The sequence below is a fragment of the Ursus americanus genome, chromosome 25 (assembly GCF_024610735.1).
Source record: "Ursus americanus isolate L20-20 chromosome 25, mUrsAme1.1.p, whole genome shotgun sequence".
NCBI lineage: Eukaryota > Metazoa > Chordata > Mammalia > Carnivora > Ursidae > Ursus > Ursus americanus.
Window position 1 is genome coordinate 44,037,037 of NC_142151.1, and position 21,077 is coordinate 44,058,113.

At 59.7% G+C, this 21,077-nt stretch overlaps 1 protein-coding gene across 5 annotated transcripts; it reads right to left on the reverse strand.

The window, feature by feature from the left end:
* Positions 1-363: 363 nt before the first annotated feature.
* Positions 364-20,990, reverse strand: RARG (retinoic acid receptor gamma). Of its 5 annotated transcripts, none has more exons than XM_045800950.2 (10): positions 20,746-20,859; positions 19,930-19,996; positions 16,199-16,530; positions 5,136-5,284; positions 4,779-4,920; positions 3,975-4,135; positions 3,614-3,790; positions 3,051-3,255; positions 2,436-2,594; positions 364-1,674 (listed from the first exon to the last, which is right to left on the reverse strand). In XM_045800950.2, the coding sequence occupies exons 3-10, from the start codon at positions 16,380-16,382 to the stop codon at positions 1,475-1,477; spliced, it is 1,377 nt and encodes a 458-aa protein (XP_045656906.1). In that variant the 5' UTR covers positions 16,383-16,530; positions 19,930-19,996; positions 20,746-20,859; the 3' UTR covers positions 364-1,474. The 5 variants fall into 5 exon arrangements, with proteins under 5 accessions (XP_045656906.1, XP_045656908.1, XP_045656907.1 ...); XM_045800952.2 differs by lacking the exon at positions 20,746-20,859 and adding an exon at positions 16,822-16,979 and having other exon boundaries at positions 19,930-19,984; XM_045800951.2 differs by lacking the exon at positions 19,930-19,996 and having other exon boundaries at positions 20,746-20,990.
* Between the last annotated feature and the right edge of the window lie 87 nt (positions 20,991-21,077).

Below are 21,077 nucleotides of genomic sequence, written 5' to 3' on the forward strand. Positions count from 1 at the left end.
CAAGGCAGCTTCGGTGAATGCCCTCCCCAGAGAAGGGCAGAAATGCACATATACATAACCGGGCTGTGGGGACAGCTTAAAGACCTCTGGGCCCGTTCACACCTTCCCAGAGGTCCACAGGATCCAATCTCAGAACCCACACCTCGTGGCTGTGGGAGGCCCAGACGCCCAGGCTAAGCCCCCGTGGGCTCCCTTTCCCTCAGCCTCCCACCACGCCCATCCAGGCACATCTCATCCAACTTCCTTGGTTTCCCTTAAGAAAGCTGCAAAGTCCAGCAAGTGAGCTCACCTACCTCCCCCAGCCCCTCTCCAGGTTGGCTGGTCTCATTTCCCTCACCACCTCCCAGAGGGAGCCACATGCCATGAGTTTCCATGACTTTATTTTGCAAAAATAGAAAACTCAGCAATATGCGATACAGCGGGGTGGAGGGGAGATGGGAGATGTAAACAGAAGGGAGGGGACAGCACCCTGACCCCCCCAGAGAAAAAGGGGAGCCAGTGGGAATCTTATTTGGCAGCTAAATACAAACTGGGGATTGGAGGAAGAAGGGAGGGGTTACAGGGGCCCTGGGCTCCCCCTCCCAAGACCCCTGGAGGAAGGGGTCAAGTCCAGGGTGTAAACAAAAGCTAATAAATAAATAGAGGTTTCCTCTGGGTCAGGAAAGGATCAGCTAAGCAGCGCCCACCCCCCCCTCCCTGGGCCAAGCTGCTTTGGAGATCAAGGGGAGGGAAGGCACTAGGGAGAGAGGGATCCCCTGGCCCCTCTGTAGTGTAGAAGGGTCCCTGCCCCGGTGGCTGAGATGGGAGGCAGGGGAAGCCCAAGGCACATGACGGGGCTGGGGGAGGGGCTTGTAACGGAGGGCACAAGGTCAACTCTGGGCCCAAGCAAAGAGGTGCCGAATGGACCTGCATCTGTCCCTTTCACCCTCTGGCCCCCACAGAAATGGAGGGCCCAGCCTGCCCCAACCTGACCTGGCACGAGGCTGGGGCACCGAGGGCAGCGTGCACCTGGCAGGTGCATTACGCAGCATGAGGCACCAAGGGCAGGGGTAAGAGGGTGGGCTCAGCCCTACCCCTATGCCCCCTTTTTGGTCTCTAGTGTTCCTGTTTGCTCCCAGAGGCCTAAGCACCTGGCAGAGGAAGGGGCTGTGGAACTGGCAGGGTCTTCCTCCTGCCCTGGGGAGCCTGGGACCCTGGTGTCTGAGGGGCAGTGCTGAGATTTTAGAGTCCAAACCGAGGCTCACCCCTCTGCCCTCTCTCCTGGTGGGAACAGGGCAGGCCCCCGAGACTGGAGAAGGAGCCAGTTAGAGCAGAAAGGGGATGAACACAGAGGCACCCCAGGAAACTTTGGCAAAAACAAGGAGCTCATTGGAAGGGGTGGAGAGAGGGCAGAGCAGGTCCTCCCCCAGTCACCGGCAGTGTCTGGGAGATGGTCAGTCTGCTGCCTGGAGCCCCAACCCCCACGGCAGGGGAGTCAAGGGCCCTGGTCAGGCTGGGGACTGCAGCCCCCTTTGCCCTGGCCCCGGGGAACCTCATCCTCGCTAGAGGCCTTGGGGTGGGGGCCAGCCTGCGAGGAGTCGTCCTCAAACATTTCGGGGTTCTCCAGCATCTCTCGGATCAGGGGAGGCATCGGGCCTGGAATCTCCATCTTCAGGGTAATGGCCCTTTCTGCTCCTGTAACACACGGACAAAGAGGTTCGGAGGAGTGGAGGCCCATGCCCCTCAAGGCCACCTCCCTAACCTTTCCTTTCGGGGGCTCCCAGCACAAGCCTGCCACCTCTCTGTCCCAGCTCACCCTCTCCCTCCTCCAGGGCTCCTGGGGGCCATTCCTCGGCCTGCAGCTCCCACCTGCCTTCTCTGCCAAGTCTGCTGCCCGCTCATCCCATTCTTTACGCTCCAACATCCACACCCGGCCCAGCTGTCAGTCGAATCCCCCAGGCACTCCACCTTCCTACGCCCACAGCTGCCCAATTGTTCCTAGGCCGTTTCGTACTAAGCTTTATAACGACAGCTAATACCTACTGAAGCCCTGCTATCTGCCAAGCATCCTTCTGAATCATCCCTGTCCGACAGAACTTTCTGGATGATGGAACTGTCTGCTTCGTCCAGTACGGCCCTCACTAGCTCCTGCGCACTTGAGATGTGGCTACGGCCACTGAGGAATTGCATTTTTAATTCACAGCAGTTCTAAGCCCGCTGTGTTAACGCGCTTACTCCTCACAATAACCGAGAGGGTGAGTCTCCGTACAGCCCAGCCGGCCAACAGGAAAACAAGGTACAACAAGTGAGAGAATTTGCCCGAAGTCTCCCCACTAGCATGCAGCAGCGCCAGGACTCCAGCGCAGAGCACCCGACCGTCCGCTGCGCTCTCTGCCTGTCTGCCCGCCTGCCCGAAAGGCCGGCCCGGGAGCGGAGCGGAGGCCCTCACGACTGACCCTTGGTGCTGATGCCCCGGAGGTCAGTGATCTTCATGAGCATCCGCGGGAACATGTAGGGCTGGCTGGGCCGCCGGCGGCGGGCGTATAGCCTCAGGGCCTCGAGCAGCGGCTCCTGCAGCTTGTCCACCTTTTCGGGTTCCTCCAGGTCCATGCGGTCTACGGGAACAAGCACAGGCAGTGAGAGAGGAAGAGATGGGAGAGTAACAGTGACAGGTGGCCCAGCCCCAACTGGCCCTGCCGTACGGCCCCCCCAGGGCCCCCACTCTGTCCCATCAGCCCTTTGCCTATTGTTCCTGAGCCTACCCAGACCCCCTCCCCTGCTCCGAGGCCCGACAGACCCCTATCTCAGCACTGAGTTATCTGGGATCTCCTCAGCTCTCTCTGGCTCTGCTCTCCTTTCTGCCTGTGGCCCAGGCAGGGCTGCTGGGAAGCCTGTACTGGCTCTGAGAAGTCTCTGGATGGGGCAGGTGCAACCATGCCCCCGGGGGGGGGGCGGGGGGGCGCGAGGCGGGGGCGCGAGGGGGGCGGGGACAAGGTCTCCTGCCGGGTCAGAGATCAGGTAGGGGGTGTGGTGGGAGAGGAGCCCGAGTCGACACCAGGGGGCGCCCGCACCTCCGCAGATGAGGCAGATGGCACTGAGCAGCCCTGTCTCGGTGTCATCCATCTCCAGCGGCAGGAGCTGCCCAGCAAAGGCAAAGACGAGGTCTGTGAGGGGCCCAAAGCCGGCATTGTGCATCTGGGTCCGGTTCAGGGTCAGCCCATCGGAGAAGGTCATGGTGTCCTGCTCTGGGGTGTACCTTGTGCAGATCCGCAGCATCTGGAGGGTGGGCAAGGGGAAGGGTTAGGGCTGTGTCTGGGGAGGGCACATCTCGGGTTCAGAGAAGAGGCGATGAGGAGCACACGGAGCGTGAGGGTTAGATCCAGAAGCAGGGCAACGTGCAGCAGGTGCAGGGAGGGAGGCAGAGGCGGAGAACCTAACGCTGGCGAGGGGAGAGAGGTCAGAAGGACGCAGGGCACCCAGAAGTGCAGGATCAGGACTTGGGGAAGGCGATCTGGGGAGTCCCAGATTGGAGATGGGGGCGGGGGAGGATAATGAGTTCTTTGTGTGGACCAACTCCTTGGTCTCACACGAGGGTCGGGCTGTGGCGGGTGGCAGGCCACCAGGCTTAACTTACCAGGATGTCCAGGCAGGCGGCCTTGAGCAGAGTGATCTGGTCGGCAATGCTGAGCCCCGTAAAGCCGGGCAGCCGCTTGGCAAACTCCACGATCTTGATGATGCACTTGGTGGCCAGCTCGCTGAACTTGTCCCAGAGCCCCAGATCCAGCTGCACCCGGTGGTCTGCGCTGGAGTTCTACAGGGGGGGCAGGTGGGAACGCAAGCTAAGGCTCGCCCTGGGCGCTGTCTTCTTTCTGCCGAAACCCCAAGCTCCCCCTCTGCATTGTTGCCCTTCCTTGTCCTCGGCACCAGACCGTGACCTCAACACAACCCCTACCTAGTCCCCAAAGCGAATGGTCCCCTGCCCTCCCTGGACTCACCGTGGTATATTTGCCCAGCTGGCAGAGTGAGGGGAAGGTCTCCTGATGAGCTTTGCTGACCTTGGTGATGAGCTCTTCTAACTGAGGGCTCAGCTCGTAGCTGTCAAGTGACCCCTCTTCCTTCACCTCTTTCTTCTTCTTGTTCCGGTCATTCCGCACAGCTTGGGGAAGAAGGCACACAGACAGGGTCAAGACCCTCAGAACCTCCCACTGGGTATCCCCTTTCACCCTAATTATCATGTATTCAGTCCTTATCATGAACATCTGTTCCCTGGGACCCTAATCGCTGCCTCAGTTTCCCTAGCTCCTACATTAGCCTCCCATTCCCAGGCTGGCTCTCAGCCCCACCCAGGGCCTGCAGCCCCGGCTCCATCCTGCCCTTCCTGTCACCCTGCAGGAGCTGGGGGGGGGGCAGGATATGCAGGCGGCAGGATATCCACTTATAGCCTTGGCAGCACAATGGCGCAGGGGAGGGGGGGACACCCCAGATCCACCTCAGGCTCAGTCTTGGGAGCAGGGGAGGGGACTGGCAAGCACCCCCAGTCACTACCAGGGCAAAGTGAGCCAGTAACCCCCATTCACTCATTCAGAGGAAGGATTAAGCTCTGAGAGGGGAGAATGGCAAGGGCTGGGGACTCCTGGGCGAATGGCACTAATCAAACAGGACTGGCCAGGGAGGAGGCAGCACCCCAGGGAAGCCAGGTCTCAGAGGTCAAGGAAGTGGCGGTGGCCAGCGGGGAGAGGGTAGCAATGGCAGAGTAGGACAGGAGCGCTCTTGCTCAGGCCAGGGCTAGGGGCCTATACCTTCTTTGGACATGCCCACTTCGAAGCACTTCTGTAGCCGGCAGTACTGACAGCGATTCCGGGTCACCTTGTTAATGATACAGTTTTTGTCCCGGTGACATGTGTACACCATGTTCTTCTGGATGCTGCGGCGGAAGAAGCCCTGGAGTTGGGGGTGGGGGTGGGCAGTGAAGCAGGATGCTGGGAGTACCAGCCTCTCGCGGGCCTTGAGGATGGCCCCAGGCCCGAGACAGTCTGTGAGCCAAGTCTGTGCAAAGCGGCCCCTCCCGCTCCACAGGAAGAGCCACTCACACACAGTATCTCGTCCCTCTGGTCTGGACCCGAGGACCAACGCACCCACCCCCACGACTCACACACCTTGCAGCCTTCACAGGAGCTGACCCCATAGTGGTAGCCAGAGGACTTGTCATTGCACACGAAGCATGGCTTGTAGACCCGAGGAGGTGGAGGGGGTGAGGGCGAGCTGGGCACCATCTCCTCTGAGCTAGTGCTCTGCGTCTCCACCGCTGGGGGGAAAGCAGTGACATGAGGGTCGGGGAGAAGGGCCCCAGTTCTTCAGGCATCCTCACTATACATGCACACCCCATTCCCACCTCTCCCTCCGGCTCAGCGGTGACAACACCATCCACGCCACCGTGACTTCAAGTCCCAAAGACCATGTACAGCCCCAGAGCAAACACTTCCAGGAAACCACTATTCGCGCACCTCCTGCAAGTCTGGCCGCCTCCCTGCACAGAAGCGCCAGCCCGGCCCTCATGACACGGCTCAGTTCCCCAAATTCCAGGCCAAGGCCATTCTGGCAGTTAACTTCGCTGGGCCTCAGTTTCTCCAGCTATAAAGTGGGCAGGTGGAGGGGTTATGGGCTGCGGCTCTGCACTCTTTAGTCACCGTCTGGCACGTCGGTCCACCTCGTCCCGTAGTCTACTTCCCACCATCCTCCGCCTCATGAGGCAAGAGATCCGGGGCCCAGTAGGCAAGTACCCGCCACCTGCAGCTAGCGCCTGGCTCAATGACCTGCTGGGGTACTCAGTAGGTCAAAGAGGACCTCATTTTCTCTCAAGTAGTACAGGGTGGATAACCCTCCCGCTTTTCCCTCTCTTACTGCACCCCACTCCACCCCCAAATAACTGCCAGTGTCCTTTTCCCCAGCAACCATGAGGCAGTGGAGCAACTGGGACACAGGTATCAAGAAAGTAGGTTAGAAGATACGCAATAGCCTTATTCGACCCCTGAAGGAACTGAGGCCAAGAGAGGGAAGTGGCCAACACTACCAGTCGATGGTCGAGCCAAGACTCTCAGGTCCTCTGACCAGATCTACGTGGCCCCGCAGGGACTCAAGAGAAGTTGCCAAAGGAGGGACTGAGGTATTTTCTCAGATTCTCAGGTCCAGAAGCAGTTGGGGGTGTAAGCAAAGCAGCAGAAGTCAGGTGACAGTGGGGAAACAGGGCTCATGGGGGGAGGGGAGCTATCTCTGGACCCTCTCTGAGCCTGTGTCCCCACTCCTCAGCTTCCCGCACAAATACCCAATTGCAGCTCCAAGGGGGTCTCAGCCCATGCCACACAGAGTGGTGTGGCCGGGAGGACCCCCTCTGTTCAGCAGGCTCCTCGGTAGATCCGTTTTGATTTTGCAGGTTTTTTGGGGTCTGTAGTTGATCTTCAGAGGCTGGAAAAATCTCTAAATTATTCAACCTGTCGGACCCGTTGCCCAAACCTAGAGGGCCCAAGCTAACGCAAGGAAACGCTAAGACCCTCCCTGAGGAGTGTCCCACGCACCCACCTCACCAGCACCTTCTTCCTTCTAACCCGCCGCAGCCCACCTGGCCAAAATCCGCCCCCTGCCGCCAGCAGGGCAGAAGGAATGCCCAGGATGCCGGGGTTCCGGCCTAGCTCCACCCACCCCCCAGGAGGGAAGCCCTCCCCACCCCCCAACACACAGACACCATTAGCATAAGAATCCTGCCGGAGTGAGATTCCCCAATTGGAAAAGGACAGAGAAGAGGGGAGGAAAGAAGGTGCCTGGCGGCTATTCAGGACCAGGGGCGGGAGACTCCAGGAGGGGCTGGCGCTGAGAGAATTGGGGCGGGCTGGAATGCCTTTCAGGACCCCTCCTGGCGTCCTAGGAGGGCACAAGTGCTGCCCACAGGCCAGTGCGTGGGGTGGTGCTCACGCCGGCGCTGACGCCCGCCCTGCCCGCAGAGCGCTGCCTCATTTCCTCTCTTGCGAAAGGGCCTGGGTGCGGTCAGACTGGCATGGGGCAGTGCCAGGCAATTACAAGGCTGGGGGCCGTAGGGAGACGGGCCTGGGGGACAGCTTTTCCTGTCTAAGTGGTACCGTCGCCCCTTCTGGGCACCCCTCTGGCACAAGCCCGCCCCCTGAAGCCTAGAGGGCAGCCCAGCAGCTCCGGACAATCTGGGGGCGAAGGGCACAAGAAGGCTAATTGGCTCAAGCCTGCTCACATTCCCTTCTCAGCCCTGGGCCGGGACCCCACCATCGGGATGCTGCTCCCAGGCCAGGCAGGGGCCCCTGCTGGGGAGGAGGGGGGTGGGCTCTAGGTTTTTCTCCTTTTAAAGCCCAAATTGCTGAAATTGAGGAAATTCCTGGCCAGGCTGAGCGGAGCTTCAAACAAACTCTTTATAACCGGCTGTAAACGCTCCCAGCTGCGAGGCACAGGGCTGAGAAGCCCAGACTCACAATCTGACACACACCTCTTCGGAGACACCCTCGCACGTCGACAACACCACAGCAGGGCACCAAGGCCGCCGACGTACCACCAATGGGCCCCTCTACCCCAGCTGGCCCCCCGCACTGAAGAACACTCCCTGTAGCCACACGGTGGAGGGGAACGCACACGCCGGGAAGCTGCCCCACGACCTCCACCCTCACGTTAGCGAGAGAGCAGCTCGGACGCCAGACGAACACCGGCCGCCAGCGCAGCGCCAGGGCCCCCGCAAACCCCCACCAACACACCCATGTGGCCCTCTCCTCAAGGCACCTCTTTTCTCCCCCGATGGAGACACAGGTCAAAACCACATTCCCTCTGCAAGTGTGTGGAGCCGGCCTGAAACCCACCAAGACCCCAGAGGCCAAAATGATTGGTCCAAATTGAAATGCAAAACGCATATTGCCAGCCAAGTCCCTGAGACTGCCAAGCTCCTGAAAAAAGGACCCAGCCCCCACAAAAAGCCCTCCTGGGAAAGTCTCTCCACCTCAGCACCCCTCCCAACATGCCCCAATTCCCCTTCCTATTGGGCAGCGAAAGGAAGGCTAAGAATTCACCAGGATTTGGTGCAAAGTAATAACAGTTCCATGCTTTCTCCACCCTATAAATGCCACACTTTTCATTCTTGCCCCACCCCACCCCAAAGTACGGTCTCCTGTTTGCCACCTCCCTCCTCCAATCTGAGCAGCACTGCCGTGGAACCAAAAGACCCCCCCCCAAAAAAAAAAAAAAAGAAGAAAAAAAAAAGAAAGAAAAAAGAAACTAAGAAAGGAAAAAGAACAGTAAAGAAAAAAAGGAAAGAAAAAGAAAAAAAAAAGCCGAAGTCTCGTAAACAGCGCAGCCGAGTGCCAAGGAGCGAGGCGCGTTGGCGGGGGCTCGGTGACCCCGCGCGCGCACTCCCCCAGCGCCCTCCGCCCCGCCCGCCGCCCGCCCCTTCCCAGCTGCCCCCAAGCCCCTGGCCCCGGCGTCCGCACCGGGCTACCAGCGCGCTTCCAGCCCCGGGTAAATTTGGGGGGTGTTCGAGGCTCCCCTCCCGGCTCCTCCCCACACCCCACCCCCGCCAGGCACTTCGGCCCAGGCTTCAAAGCCGCCTCTCATCTGGACTTCATTTTTACTGCCTCTCAGTCCCCAGCTTTTTATTACCGCTCTGGAAAGGGGTTCCAGGGCCCCAGGCCTGGCATCTCCCATTTCACAGAGAGGGGAAGATGGATATTTGGGGAGCCAGTAGTCCTACTCTCCCTGCCGCTGCCTCCTCCAGGCCACCCCCCACCATAAACAGACTTTGCCGTAAACTTTTCGCTTCCTACTGAAGTTGTGTGCGTCGAAGCCATAGGAAAAAGTCATCTCTCTGCATACAAGCCTATACACATTTCCAAACGTTGCTTTTTAAGGTGGGGGAGGGGCGCCAGAGCTCAGCCTTCTGCCTGTTGTGTGCACAACCCGGTCCACCCCGCACGAAGAACACACAGGATGCACGCTCGAACACGACACTTTCCAAAACCGCCCCCGCAGCCACGCAGGGGCACACGCCTTCCCGGCCTCACGCCACAAACATCCCCACGCAAGGGCCGTGCGGACCTGCCAACGCTGTCGGAGGGCGACACGGCGTGGAGAGACCCCCTACACTCACGCCCTCACCGCCTACGTAAGGCGCTGCACACTCCAGGGATTCACACGCTCTGCAAATATTTTTTACGCTCCCAACTTCCCACATGGAGTCTACAAACGCCACCCACGGTCCTCGGTGCCTTATCCCTCCGGGGCCACGGACCTGCGGGCACAAGCTACCAATAACCCCTCGGTCTCTCCCTATCCCCAGAAATTCTGGAGTGGCATCACCCGCAGCTCCTCGCTAAACACCCACCATAAAAACCACACACTCTCCAAACAGTACGGCACACACCCAAAGGAGTCGCTGAGGTCCCCACGTTTAAAGGGCCAGTACCTCTCTCCTACACAGCCGCCCCTCACATAGAGAGGGTGAGAATCTCCGCTTGCACCCCAGTTCCACCTTTTACACACGGAAAGAGTGAGCCGCTGCCTCTCCTGCACCCCGCACCCCACCCCTGAGCTCTGGTACCTACATTGCAGACTGGCGGGTTGAGGCCAGGCAAAAGACTCAAATCCGGCGAAACAGGAGCTGCCCGTGGCTCTGCGCAGCAAGCCGGCCCCGGGCCCGGACGCCCCGTACAGCCGTCGCGGACCCGGGGCAAACGTTTCCATGCAGTCGTACATCGCGACCCGGCTTGGAGGGAAGCTGGGTGCTAGGAACACCAAGGACCCGCAGCCGATTCCCCCTCCTCCCCCGGCGGCGCCCCGCTCCTGGAGGGGGGGAGGGGGAGGGCTAGCATAGGGCGCCAGGCTGCATGGGGGGTAAGGGGTGGGCGGGGAAGAGGGGGATCCCCAGCAGGGGAAAGGGACTGGGCGGGGCGCAAAGCCGGGGCTGCCGCATCGGCCGCGGTCCGGCTCACTCTGGGCGCCTCGGCGGCTAACACTGGGGAGACCTTTTGTAAAAGCGAAGCCCGGAGGGGTGGGGGGTGGGGCTTGGAGAGCGAAGGGGGCCGGGCACTAAGATGAGCAGAGCTGGGAGTGGAGCGCACACTTACACACACTCGCACCCGGCGCGCGCGCTTGCTTAGACACATATCCGTGCATGCATGTATCTAGGCAGGCACCACGTATTTGCAAATATGCAATAGGGCGCATGCATATATCTGCACGCACATAAACTCATAGATGCACAAACGCTTGTGCAAGCACATCTAGCTCGGGAGAATGCTGTTAGGCATTCTGTCTCCACAGCCCCGAGGCTTTGCACGCATTTGCACTTCGGCGCGTGCCCTGTCGGGAACCGGGAAAGGAGTGGAGGAACCAAGCACACACATTTCCTTTTGAGTTTCCCCCCTCCCCTCCCCAACACTCTTTGCACACAAGTCGATACAGGCAGCGGTGTCAAGGAAGACGGGGGAGAGGAGAACATGGAGGTTCCCTGCGCGCGGCAGTTCCCCGGAGCTCGGGGACCTGCGCTACCTCCACCCCCTCATTCCCAGGCCTGGCTCCTCCCTCTCCCTCCGCGCGCGCGCTTCGGGGCCGAACCGTACATTCCTGCGGCTCGGCGCGCGCGGCCTCCTCCTTCCTTCCCGTTCTCCCCACCCCCGGTCGAAGGGCCGGAGCGCGCTCCCGCCGTGAACTCTCCGGGAACCCCCCTCGGGGCGGGTGGCCGGGCGCGCTCACCTCCTCCTGACCCGGCCCCGCCCCACCCCGCCCAGGCCGTCGCCAGCGCCTCTGCGGAGTCCCCCGCCCCCTCCTGCGCAGCCCGGAGTCTACCCCTCCCAGCCCGAGCTGTCCTCCCTTTGCCGCGTCCCGGGCTGCCTCCCTCCAAGTCCCCTCAGCCCCGTCCCGCGACTGACGCTCCCCAGGCGCTCCACTGCCTCTCTCAGTGCTCTTCCTCGAGCCTGACTTCACTTTCTGAGCACAAAACTCCCACCCGAAACTGTCCCTACGGTGCCACCCGCGCCTCCGATGAAGTTGCCCTGCTGAGTGCCAACTCCCCTCCCCCAGGCTTTCTACCGTGCCAGTTGCCCCAAAGTGCCAAGGGCCCCTCTCGGCTGTAACTGCGGGTCCGGTCGTCAACTGTTCTCAGAGCCATTACATATCCCCCCCATGGGCAATAACTGGCCCTTCTCCCCTTCAGTGCCACACTGAGTGCCCTTCAGATCTCCGAGGGCCGTCTCGCTGTCCCCTCGGTAGCCCCTTCCGGGCACTGAGCGCCCTCGCCCGGCGGAGATGGGGGTGAGGGGGGCGGGGGTTTGGCCACGTCAAGAGTTTGCCCTCGCCGCCCGGCCGAATCGGGGACCCTGGCCCCGGGACAGCGCCAGCGGCGGCGACTCCCGGAAACCGCCCCCTCCCCCGCGCCCCGCCTGCCGCGCGCCCGCCCGGCCGCCCGGCGGGCCGGCCCAGCCGGCTCTGTCAGCGCCGCTCACACGGGGAGCGTCGGGGGAGCGGGAGAGGCGCCCGGCCGGCCCCTTCCCCCGCCTGGCGGCTGTGGCTGGGCCAGGGCGGGGCGCTCTTTTCTAAGAATCTGTTGTACCGGGTGGGGGGCGCACCGGGGTGCTGCAGGAGTGGGGCGCCAGTTTGGAAGAATAAAGAGCAGGAAGGGGTGCCAGAGTGGGCAGGGAAGGGAAGGCGGGCGCGGAGGAGGGGCCGGGGTGGTGGCCGGGGACGGAGGGGGGGCAGGGCTGGGAAGAAGGGCCAGGCTGTGGATGTGAGGGGGGCTGTAGGGGAGGGGTGCGGCGGGGGTGGCAGGGCTGACTGGGGGGCTTGAAGTAGGGATGAAGTGGGAAGGCAGTGTTCTTTCCAACCCAGTGTGAGCTCCCTGCTCTTGCCCCCAACCTCCAATACCCCATTTCTGAATCCAGCCCCTCACACACACAAAAAGGGGGGGGGGGGGATGACAGATTTCTGAATCAGAATCTGGGCGGTGGTAAAAAAAAAAATCAATTAAGTATAAAATGGGAAGCACCCCCAAAACCAGGGGGAAAGAGCCCTGATTAGTCAACTCCAGGCTGTCAGTCCCCCCCCCTTCCTCCTCCGAAATCTGAAAGGTCCCAATTAAGTCAGGCCTGCCTGGTTGGTAATTAGAACCAGAAGTGGCCAGGCCACAGGGAGGGGGGTTGGGAGTGGGGCACAGGAGGGGGGTGGAGGGCTCCAGGAAGTCATGAGTCCTCAATAGCCCCCCTTTCTCTTCACCAGATGCACCCCACTCCTCATCACCCCATCTGTGTGTGCTTCCCAGGCATTGCAGGGAGAGGGGGCCTTATAAAGGACAAGGCATTAGCTGGCCAGGCCCACCCTTCCCGTCAACTTCAACCCCCCCCCCCAATTCTAGACAGTCTTAGTACAGCCTTGAAGAGAAGGTAAGAGGATGGGGGAATCTAGTGCCCCCTCTTATCCCCAAAGTCCCCCCAGCCCTTATTGCAGCAATTAGACCCATTAGCCTTCTAGCATTTCATGGGAACCAGATGTTCTCCACCAGCCTGGTGGGAGTATGAGGGGGAGCTGCTGCCTGACTCACCCCCCTCCCCATCTATGATCCCCACCACCACCACCACCACCACCACCACCACCACAGTTCACTACTCCCAAGCTAGAGCCCCACAAAAGCAAGACCCCAGAGGCAGAGAAGTGCACCCCTCCCCCACTAACAAGGCCATTAGCACTCAGAGTCTTGCATGGTCACCCCTCAGAGCCTCTACCACCCTGGCAAGGATGAGTTTGGCCAAGGAGGGGCTGTGGAGGAAGGAACAGCTAACTCCTATGCACCCCTCCTTTCCCCCCTCCTGCCACCTTCTGGATGGGGCTGGAGGATAAGTGGCTCTGAATTCCTCATGCTAAATTCTCCTTTTCTTCCAAAACCTTCCCTCGAAAAGGTGAAGAGGGGGCATTTCAAAGCAAGAAGCCCCACCCCGAGGGCAAGTCCTAACTTAGGAGTCCCACCTGAAGGGCGATGGGGAGGGGTCTCTGAGGAGGGGGCAGCAGAAAAGAGAGGGAGGTGTGAATGAGGGACGGGGCCCAAAGCAGGGGTGTAAGAAAGGAGCTGGGCAGGATGGGGGTTGGGACCGGGTAGGGGGCCAGGAGAGGGGGGTGCAGCCTGGGCCCCAGCGGCGGCGGCTTGCCCAGCTCCCCCCGCCGGAGAGGTTTCCTGTTGCAATCAAAGCCCCGTTTGTGTAGGCCTGGAGCTGGAGCCGGAGCCTGAGCAGCGGAGACCGGGGAGGGGAGGGGAAGGAGGCAGTCGGATGGGGTTTTTTCCTGGAGGAGGCCTCGCTGCCGCCTGCTCGCCACCCTTACCCGCCTGCTCCTTCTGCTGGCCTCCTCTCCCAGCGTCTGGGTTCTCTCTGTGTCTGTGCCTTTTGGCCTGTGTAGTTCTCTGTCACCTCGCTTAGGTCTCTGCGTCTGTCTTTTTCAGTTTCTTTTAAGTAGAACGCTTTTTTTTCCTGTGCCAGCCTGCCCTCAGTTTCTCCATGTGACTTAGTGTGGTGCAGCCTGGGCTCCTTGCCCCAGGGACACTGTCACCAAGTTCAGAGGATAAACAGGGCTAGGTCCTCAACACCACAGACATCTCCTCAAGGGGGGAAAGAGCACAAGGTTTCCCTTCCCTCCCATCCCACTCTGTTCCCTGTAGTCTTGACAAGGCAAACAGAACACACCAGTGTTCATAAACACAGAGACACAGACCCCAGGGTTTCATGCACACGTGTGAGCACGTACACTGGCACACACACACACACACACACACGCACACACACACACACACCCCTCCGCTTTCCCATGCACACAGGCCTGTGCTTGCCTCCACAGCACATGCCCCCCTCCCCTCTCCCCTTCCCTCCTCCACCACACGGTTCTGAGATGCCTGCCTTACCCACTCAGGCCCCTGGAGAACCCCAAGAGGTGGAGCAAGATTTCCCTTCTCAACGTGGATGTCTCCAAGGTGCTAGGGACCCAGCAGTAGGATCCAGGAGGCAGCCTCAGGGAGAAGTTCCAGACTCCTTCATGGACCACCCTCCCTCCCATAGACTAAGAGAGAGAGGGTGAAGAGAGAGACACAGACTCAAGGTGAGTGTGGCTTTGGCATCAGACTTAGGCCTCCAGTCCCTCTCCATTGGGTGGCCGCAGGCAGAAAGGGACAACAGGCAGAGAAATGAGAGACTATGCTCTTTCACCCCTCAGCTGCTCTCCCACTGTGGGAGGTCTCCCAGACTCCAGGATCCCCTCCTCTCCCCTCTGCCTCCCTCTCATTTACCACTGGGTGCTGCAGGCCCCACTCCCATGCAAGCTGTCTGGACCCAAGCCTTCCCCTCCTCCCCACCCCACCAGCACCTCTCTGCCCAGGCCTGTCCCCCGCAGCCAGCCGCACCCTCCCCAGCTACCTGCCCTGGTTCTGGCTCCTCCCTTGGATTTCTCCTTTCAGTCCCCCCACCCACCCCTTTCAGGGCACCCTTTCTGGATAGAGCCCAGCGTGACCCCTTCTCCTGCCTTGACCTTGCTTTGATCCCTGACCTGATCTCAACGTGTCCAGGGCATAGGAGAACTTCCCTGGGGACTTGGCCACTGGCTCTCAGCTCCCCCAATATCATTCTTTTTCTCCTCTCCCTCCTTACTCCCACTCCCTTAGTGGCCTCTCCCAGAACCTGGGGAAGCCAAGTCCCAAGGGATTGAGTTGTATGATTCTCCGTAGTACATTCATGGGGGGAGGGTGGTTTCTTCCTCCCTCCTCAGGCCCTGGGACAGATTCACGGGGTGTCAATGAGGTAGGAGAAGCCCAGCTGAGGTTTCCAAAAAGGGGGGCTTTGTGCTCTCTTGTTCACCTGCATGCCACCCAAACATCCCCCATTGGTCTACACACATGCCACCCGCGGGTCTCACCAAACGCCAGACACACCATCAGCCGCCCTATTAAATATCGCCTCCTCACACTGACTCTTTGTTGTGCACACTGCAATTCTGTATATGAGCAGAGCCTCGAGGACATGCTCTGCATACACAACTGCATGTGGTCTACACAAGTGCGCACACTCACGCGTGCACTCCTGCAGATGAGCACACTCTTTCCACTAGAGCTGCCAGCCCAACTAGTCACCCCTTCACACATAACCCCCTCAGTGCCCCTCCTGCAGGCCGGGCCCTTCTCTCCCACCTCTCTCCCTGAGCCTGTGCACCTGTAAAGGATGTCTTTATCTGTCTGTCTTTTTTTCTCCCTCTATGTCTCTATGTCTCTGGTTTTCTGCCCTTCTCTGTGCCTCTCCTTCCATCACCTCCCCTTCTTTCCAGGTGAGGATTCTCTACACCTGCTCACATGCTGCCCCTTCGCCCCACCGAACCCAGCAGCCCAGCCCTCCGGCTCCTGGGCACCCACGCCTGTAATGGCTTAGTCAAGAAGACCAACGACGAAGTGGGAGGGAAGAGGATCCAGAGGGAAGAGGAGAGGCCTAAGGCTGTCTGCTGTCAGCACTCAAAGGCTTAACCCAAAGAGGGCAGGCCTGAGGGACAAGTAGGGATCTGCACAGCATGTGGGCACCATGCCAGACCTAGAGGGAGGGGAGGAGTCCAGAGCCCACATGGCTGGAGGGGAGGATGCTTCTGGAGCACCCCCTCACCTCCCCGCCTTACTTACGGTGCAAGAGCCGGCTTCTTTGCAGCTGTTTCCACCCTCCCCAGCACCAACAGGACAGTTCCCTGACCCCACACATTTTTGGGCACCTGGCACTATTTCATTTCCTTTTTGTGCTGCCTGCCTCTAATTCACCAGTTTCACCTCTCCGTCACAGTCAGCTGATTGACCTTCCAGACCCCTCCACTCCCCAGGATGCTTCCCCCGTACCCACCACAGCCAGAAGCCTCAGACTTCACCAGACCCACCCTTGGCTGCCCATACAAAGTGTTCTGCCCTGCCAGTTGACTCATGAGGCAACTATGGACCCCCCGACATTCTAGGCATTTGGGGCAGGAGAACTCTCACTTGCAAACAATGCCATTTGCTCCACGTTCAAACCCCCTCCTACAACCCCGTCCCCTCCTCCATGACATCACACCCCCAACGCTGCCCACCTTGCTAACTAGGGTGCCAGTTTTCTGTAGCACCCACCCTCTAAATATTCTCCTGTTTCCCCTGCCCTCATCCCCCAAGGTCCCTGAGACTCACACAGAGAGGCCATCTCCTTGGGGAGGTCAGGCTGGCCCAGGCCCCGGAAGCTAGGACTCAGCATCTCGAAAGGTGGAGACCCCCTGAGAGCCCCTGGGAAGGCAAAGGGGAAGCCAGCCCCTGGGTAGCCAGATCCAGGCCCCAGGGCGCCAGCCGCAAAGAGTCGTTCCTTATTGGTGGCCATGGCAGCTGCGGTGACGGAGGCTGAATCCCCTGGGGTCTGCAGTGGGCGGGGGAGGTCTTCAGCCACAGCCCCCGCCCATGCCCACTGCCCCAGCCTGGGAGGCTCCGTGCCCGCCCTTCCTGGCTTGCCCACTTGGTCTCCAAGAGTCCTAGGGAGAAAGAGAGGAAAGGGAGGGATAAGAGAATGATCACCCGAAGGTTCCAAGCCCCATGGCCCTCTCTCACTTGGAGCCTTTTCCCTCCATGTTTCTAAGGTTTGTACTGCCCGGGCTCAGGACCCTCTACCACAGGGTAGGAGGGAGGGCAGGAGTTGATGCAGGTGGAGGGAAAAAATCCTCCAGGGAAGCATAAACTAGTTCAGGTCTTAGGACTCCTGGCAGAGAGGACCCCTAAGCTGAGAAGTGACCGCAAGCGGGAGTGGGCTAGACACTGGATTTAACCTTCAGGCCAATCCTGCGAAGTAGGAATTACGATTCCCATCTCACAGAGGAGGAAACTGAAGTTGAGTGACTGGCTTAGGATCACGAGGCTGTAAATGGTGGAGCCGGATTCAAACTCTCCGTCATGAGTTCAAGCCACACGTTGGGCGTAGAGCTTACTTAATTAAAAAAAAGAAAAGAAAGAAAAGAAAAAAGAAAAGACTATCTAAACTCTCTACCACTCTGGGGAGAGCAAACATTTCTCTGCGGTAACTTTGGGGCCCTACATCTCTCTGGAAAGGAGCTGTGGTCCTGTGATTAGGAACATTGACTCTGGAGCCGGGCTACCTGAATCGATCCCCACCACTCACTAGCTGGACCTTGGGTGTGTTGCTTCATCTCCCTTTGCTGAATTTAGTTTCCTCACTTGTCAGGAATAATAGGGCCTACTTCATAAGGTTGTTGTAAGGATTAAATGATTTCACATGTGTAAAGTGTTTATGATAATATAGGGTACATATTACCTGCTATGTGGGTCTCGCGTTATTTCTCTTTGTACCTTCTCTTCCTCCATACCTCTCTTGTAATTAGCATCTCCTTCTGTCTCTATCTTCCCCCACACTCCCTCTTCCAGTTTCCCCTCCCAGTTCTATCTCTGTCTCCAATTATCCCTCACTCCCTAACCTGTCTTGCATACTCTCCTTCAAATCCACGGATGTTGATGGAAGCCCACTGTGGCCCAGGGATGATGCCAGGGAGCAGCTCCTCTCGTTGTCCTCACCTTACTTTACTTCCCTGTCTCCTTTTCTCTGTCTTCTCTGAGCCTTCTGCTTCCGGGAAGCCCTCCCTACACCCTCCCCTCCCTCAAGTGTAGCCTGCCCCAGGAGATATTTAACCTGAGCCCAGAGAAGCGAGAGAGGAAGGAGGGAGAAAGGAAATGGGAATCCTAGGGCTGGGCAGGTGGTTTCTCTCCTGATGCTCTGACGAGGGAAAGTTTGACTTTTCCAGGAGCCCCAGAAGCACCCACTCTAGGGGGTGTTAGGGGGAGGGAGAGTCACCCCAGCCTGGGTTCCTCCTCTACCAGCCAGAATCATAATGGATTGAGGTGCAGAAGGACAGAGAAGGACTGAGAGTGAAACCCATACAGACTATGGGGTGGCAGGTCCAGAGGGAGGTGACAGGCATTTCTGCATCTCTTTCTATCAGTCTTTGCTTCTAGGATCAGTATCTCTCCATCTTTGTACCTCTGCTTGCCTGCCTTCCTTCCTTCCTTCCTTCCTTCCTTCCTTCCTTCCTTCCTTCCTTCCCTTCTTTCTTTTCTATCTCTCATCTACCTTGGCCTTCAAACTCCTGAGGGTAAACTGTCCTGGAAGTTACAGAAACTCAGACCCCAACACCACCACCCTTTACTCAGTCCTGATGCATGAAGCAACCCCTGCCCCTAACGAGGCATCACCCATATCCCCGGTACCCTCAGACTCCTCATCCCAGTGTCTCCCCAGGCCTAAAAGCCTGAGCCCCAAGCCCCCAGGGTCCTTCTCCTTTTCCTTCCCCTATTCCCTCAAGTCCTCAGCCCTGGTTAAGCCCAGGTGGAGCCAGGAGTCCGGGCCCCAGAGGCCCCTGGGCCATAGCTCAACAGGCTGGGCCACATTCCAGGTGGATTAACCCCTCTGATGCCAAGGGTGAGAAGCTACTAGAGCCCCCCCCCCCCCATCTTCAGACTGCCTTCAACCAGGCCCCGGGCTCTGGCTCCAGCACTCACTGTCTGTGCTTCTGACTTAACGGGTGGGAAACAGAGACCTGAGTGTGGGGCGGGAGGACTTCGGTGTCCCAGAGAAGGATGCTCAGACTCCTGGTCCTTACTGAGGAATGAAGCTGTGAGGAGTGAAGGACAGCCCAGCTCTCCTTGGGCTTCCTCCTATTTTGCCTCAGAGAAGGGACTTGAGAGTTGAATGGAGAGGGGAAGGAGAGAGAGGGTCATCCATTTCTGAGCCCCGGCTCCTCTGCCCTGGCTGGGAAGGGAAGGGGAGGGTCTTAAGTCCAGGGTAGAGGAAGGGACCAAGGGATTGAAGACAGTGGTACAGAGAGTAAAAGGAAATCCTACACTAGGGACTCAGATGCCTTGGTTCTTTGGGGAACCTGTGGAAGGAAGAGAACCCTTCTCGCCTCCCAAGAAGCCACCTCAGATGGAGGTGGGGCTGACTAGGGGAAAGGGGCCCTCACAAAGCTGCTTCTCTTAGGGCTGAGGTGGAGTTGAGGGAGGGCATGGATGAAGGGGGCTGCCGGATGGAGGGGGGGGGCCGTCTCCCTGCCGCCCTGCCTGCTCTAGAGCCCGGAACAAAGCTGCTCTTGTGGGCTGCTCTCTACCCGCTGCCCCCCTCCCCTCTGTATAAACACGACCACCTTTTTCCATGACCCCATCCCCAGCCTGGGCGGAGAACCCGGGCATCCTCTGCTCTAGCCTGGGCCCCCAGCCTGCTCCCCAGGAGGCGGTTGTGGCCAGGGTTTCCCTGGCCTTCTGCCACCCTTGGGGGAGTCCAGACCCTTGAGTCTCCACCTCTCATCCCCAGGTGCCCTCCCTCCACCCCACTGGCCCCAGGGAGGGGCAGTGCCCAGGAGGCAGGCAGGCAGGCAATGCCAGTGGAATGTGTGTGGGCAATGGAGGGCACGGGCAGGGTGGGGCAGAGGGGGGAACTGGAGGTGCCAGTTAGGTGGCTTTCTGAGCCAGAGGTGGGGGTGTGCCGGGGTGGGGGTGTGTGCCCTGTACTGCCTACCAGGCTTTAAGCTACAGTGTGCACGCGCATGTGTGCATGTGGTGTGTGTGTGTGTGTGTGTGTGTGTGTCCATGTCTATCTGGGACGCCCAAGCTCCAGGCACCCTGCACATACTGCCTCCTGCCCCCCACCCCTTTCCTCTCTCTTCTTGCCTCAAGGATATAGGACATTGCCTGTGGTCCTCAACCCAAACTCAGCATCTGAGGAGTGACAGTAAGGGCAGGAGCCTTGGACCTCAGGTCTGGGCTTGCAGCTACCCTGGACATGGGCCCTGAAGGGGCACAGTCATCTCAGCTTCTCACCCTACAGACCCTTCCTCAGGCTCCCCTGCCCCCCCAACCATGCATACTCTTACCCTCTGGCCACCTGCAGAGATTCCCTCCTACATACTGGGTCAGGTTGAGGGGACTGGGCTGTAACTGCTGGAGACAGAGAGGCATGTCAATGGGGCTCCCAGACTAGGACTCCTAGGTCCCTGCCCCAATCTTCTGCTCTTCCTTTGTTCCCTTTGGGCTCCCCTCATGAATACTCCTGAGGAGCCCCCATCCTTAGCTGGAGGGAGCCAGGACTCACACCCTGCTTGGGGATAAGTGACAGGGAATACAGAACTGCAGTTTAAGGAACCTTCACAGACCCCTATCCTATCCACTTGTCTCTGCAAACTCCGGGACCCAGAGAGCTGGGAGCACTTGCCTCTGGATGTCTCCTTGCCCTTTTGATGTCCAAGCCGGGCCACTCCACTGGGGAAGGAGGAACTTGGACCAGTTTGGACCAGAAGTTCACCCCTCAGACTCCCCTGGGGAGGCCTGATGGTCCTTCCACAACAGGAGGGGCCCCTGTGTTCCCTCACACTCCAAAGCACAAAAGTAGGCTAGAAACCCCCTGGCTGAAGACTCTTCCCCAAGTGCTCTCCCCACTATTCACCGAAATGAAGCCTTGCTGAAGTCAGCCCAGCCCCAGCCTGTCTAAATCTTCTCCATTCCCTCCCGCATCGGGGCTGACCCCCAAGTCGGGCAGGAAGCCCCTCCAGCCCTGCGGACCGCCCGGACCGCCCGAGCAGCTGCGGCAGGGACCAAGCGGCGTCGCTCCCCCGCGCCCCCGCCCCAGCCCACCTCGGCGGGGACCCAGGCGTCCGCGGGCGGCGGCGAGCCTGCTTCCCCGCCTGACTCACCTGAAGGGGAGGGAGGGGGAAGGGAGGCCGCGGAGCCCCGAGGTCCCGGCGTCGGGCGGTCGCGGGGATGCGGCGTCGCACTGTCAGGGGCTCGCGGCAATGGGGGGCTCTGGGGGGGGCACGGGCTCTAGGCTGGGACTGTCCCGGGGCCTCTCCGAGCCCGCCCGCCCACGTGACCGCCCCAAAATATCCGACACATTTTCTCCCAAACCGCACACTGACTCTGCAGGCGGGGACACGGAAAATATTTTCTTTCTTTTTCTCCCTCCCCACCCCCCCCACCTCCCTCCCAGCCCGGCTCCCTCCTCCCCCTCCCGCCCTCGCTCCTCCCT

Bases quoted from the DNA above. Each gene is read 5' to 3' on its own strand.
- RARG (XM_045800951.2), bottom strand. From the start codon at position 16,382: ATGGCCACCAATAAGGAACGACTCTTTGCGGCTGGCGCCCTGGGGCCT. The intron at 4,921-5,135 runs GTGTGTGAGTCG...CCCCAACTCCAG, and splicing joins GCTCCTGTGAAGGCTGCAAG to GGCTTCTTCCGCCGCAGCAT. The intron at 2,595-3,050 runs GTGCGGGCGCCC...TTGTTCCCGTAG, and splicing joins CATCTGCCTCATCTGCGGAG to ACCGCATGGACCTGGAGGAA.